At 47.8% G+C, this 986-nt stretch overlaps 1 protein-coding gene across 1 annotated transcript in view; it reads left to right on the plus strand.

Moving 5' to 3' along the window:
- Window positions 1-356: 356 nt before the first annotated feature.
- LOC134079000 (complement C1q-like protein 2) overlaps window positions 357-986 on the plus strand; it is a 798-nt gene continuing 168 nt past the window's right edge. The window contains exon 1 of the mRNA XM_062535164.1: window positions 357-986. This exon is cut by the window's right edge and continues 168 nt beyond it. Coding sequence (XP_062391148.1) covers window positions 357-986 — 630 coding nt within the window.

A 986-nucleotide genomic window follows, 5' to 3' on the forward strand; every position in this document is an offset into this window, starting at 1 on the left:
CTTAAGTTCAGCCTATAAATCATTAACTCTTATATAACCACTAATAAGGTATACAGTATAAAGAGGGTGTTCACACACTGAGTCTCAGACCCAACTGGTACAACTACTACTACTAGTCATATCCGTTGTAGCTATTGTACTGTTACAGTATCACTACTTACTGCTGTGTGTGACAGAGAGTGTTGGTGAACATGAGGGCCGTCATCCCACTGCTGGTGCTGCTGTTCTCCATGTGTGGAGCTCAGACTCAGAGCACCCAGACTGAAGTTCAGACAGAGAGCCAGAACACTGGGGCTGCTGCTGCTGCAGTTACTGAGCAAGTAGATATATATGCAGAGCTCAGGGAACTCAGAGACATGGTGGTGGAGCAGAGAGTGCAGCTGACTGTCAATCAGAATGAGCTACTGAACACCCAAATACTGCTGCACAAAATGGAGGATGAAGTGGTGAATCTGAGGAAGGCAACTGCAGCACAAGAGACCAGACTGGCTGTCACTGAGACTGACATGGAGTATGTGAAGAAAGACAATGCAGCACAAGACACAGACCTGACCTCTATGAAGACTGAAGTGATGAACCTGATCAAGGAAAATGCAGCACAAGAGACCAGACTGTCTGCCAGTGAGACTGAGGTGGAGAACCTGAAGATGGAAACTGCAGCACAAGAAGCAGAGCTGACAGCAGTGAAGACCAGACTGGCAGCTGCTGAGACTGAGGTAGTGAATCTGGAGAAAGAGATCACAGAGCAACCCAAGGTGGCATTCTCAGCAGGGCTGGGCTCAGGATACATAGAGTCTGGGAACACTGAGCTGAACTTGGTCTTCACTAAAATCATCACCAATGTTGGACAGGCCTACAGCAGCATGACAGGCTTCTTCACAGCTCCAGTCAGGGGAGTCTACTACTTCAGATTCACTGTCATGGACCACCTAGCTTCACGCTATATGACTATCAGGATGTGTAAGAATGGAGAGCAGGTCTTGCAT

Source organism: Sardina pilchardus, chromosome 4 (genome assembly GCF_963854185.1).
Source record: "Sardina pilchardus chromosome 4, fSarPil1.1, whole genome shotgun sequence".
NCBI lineage: Eukaryota > Metazoa > Chordata > Actinopteri > Clupeiformes > Clupeidae > Sardina > Sardina pilchardus.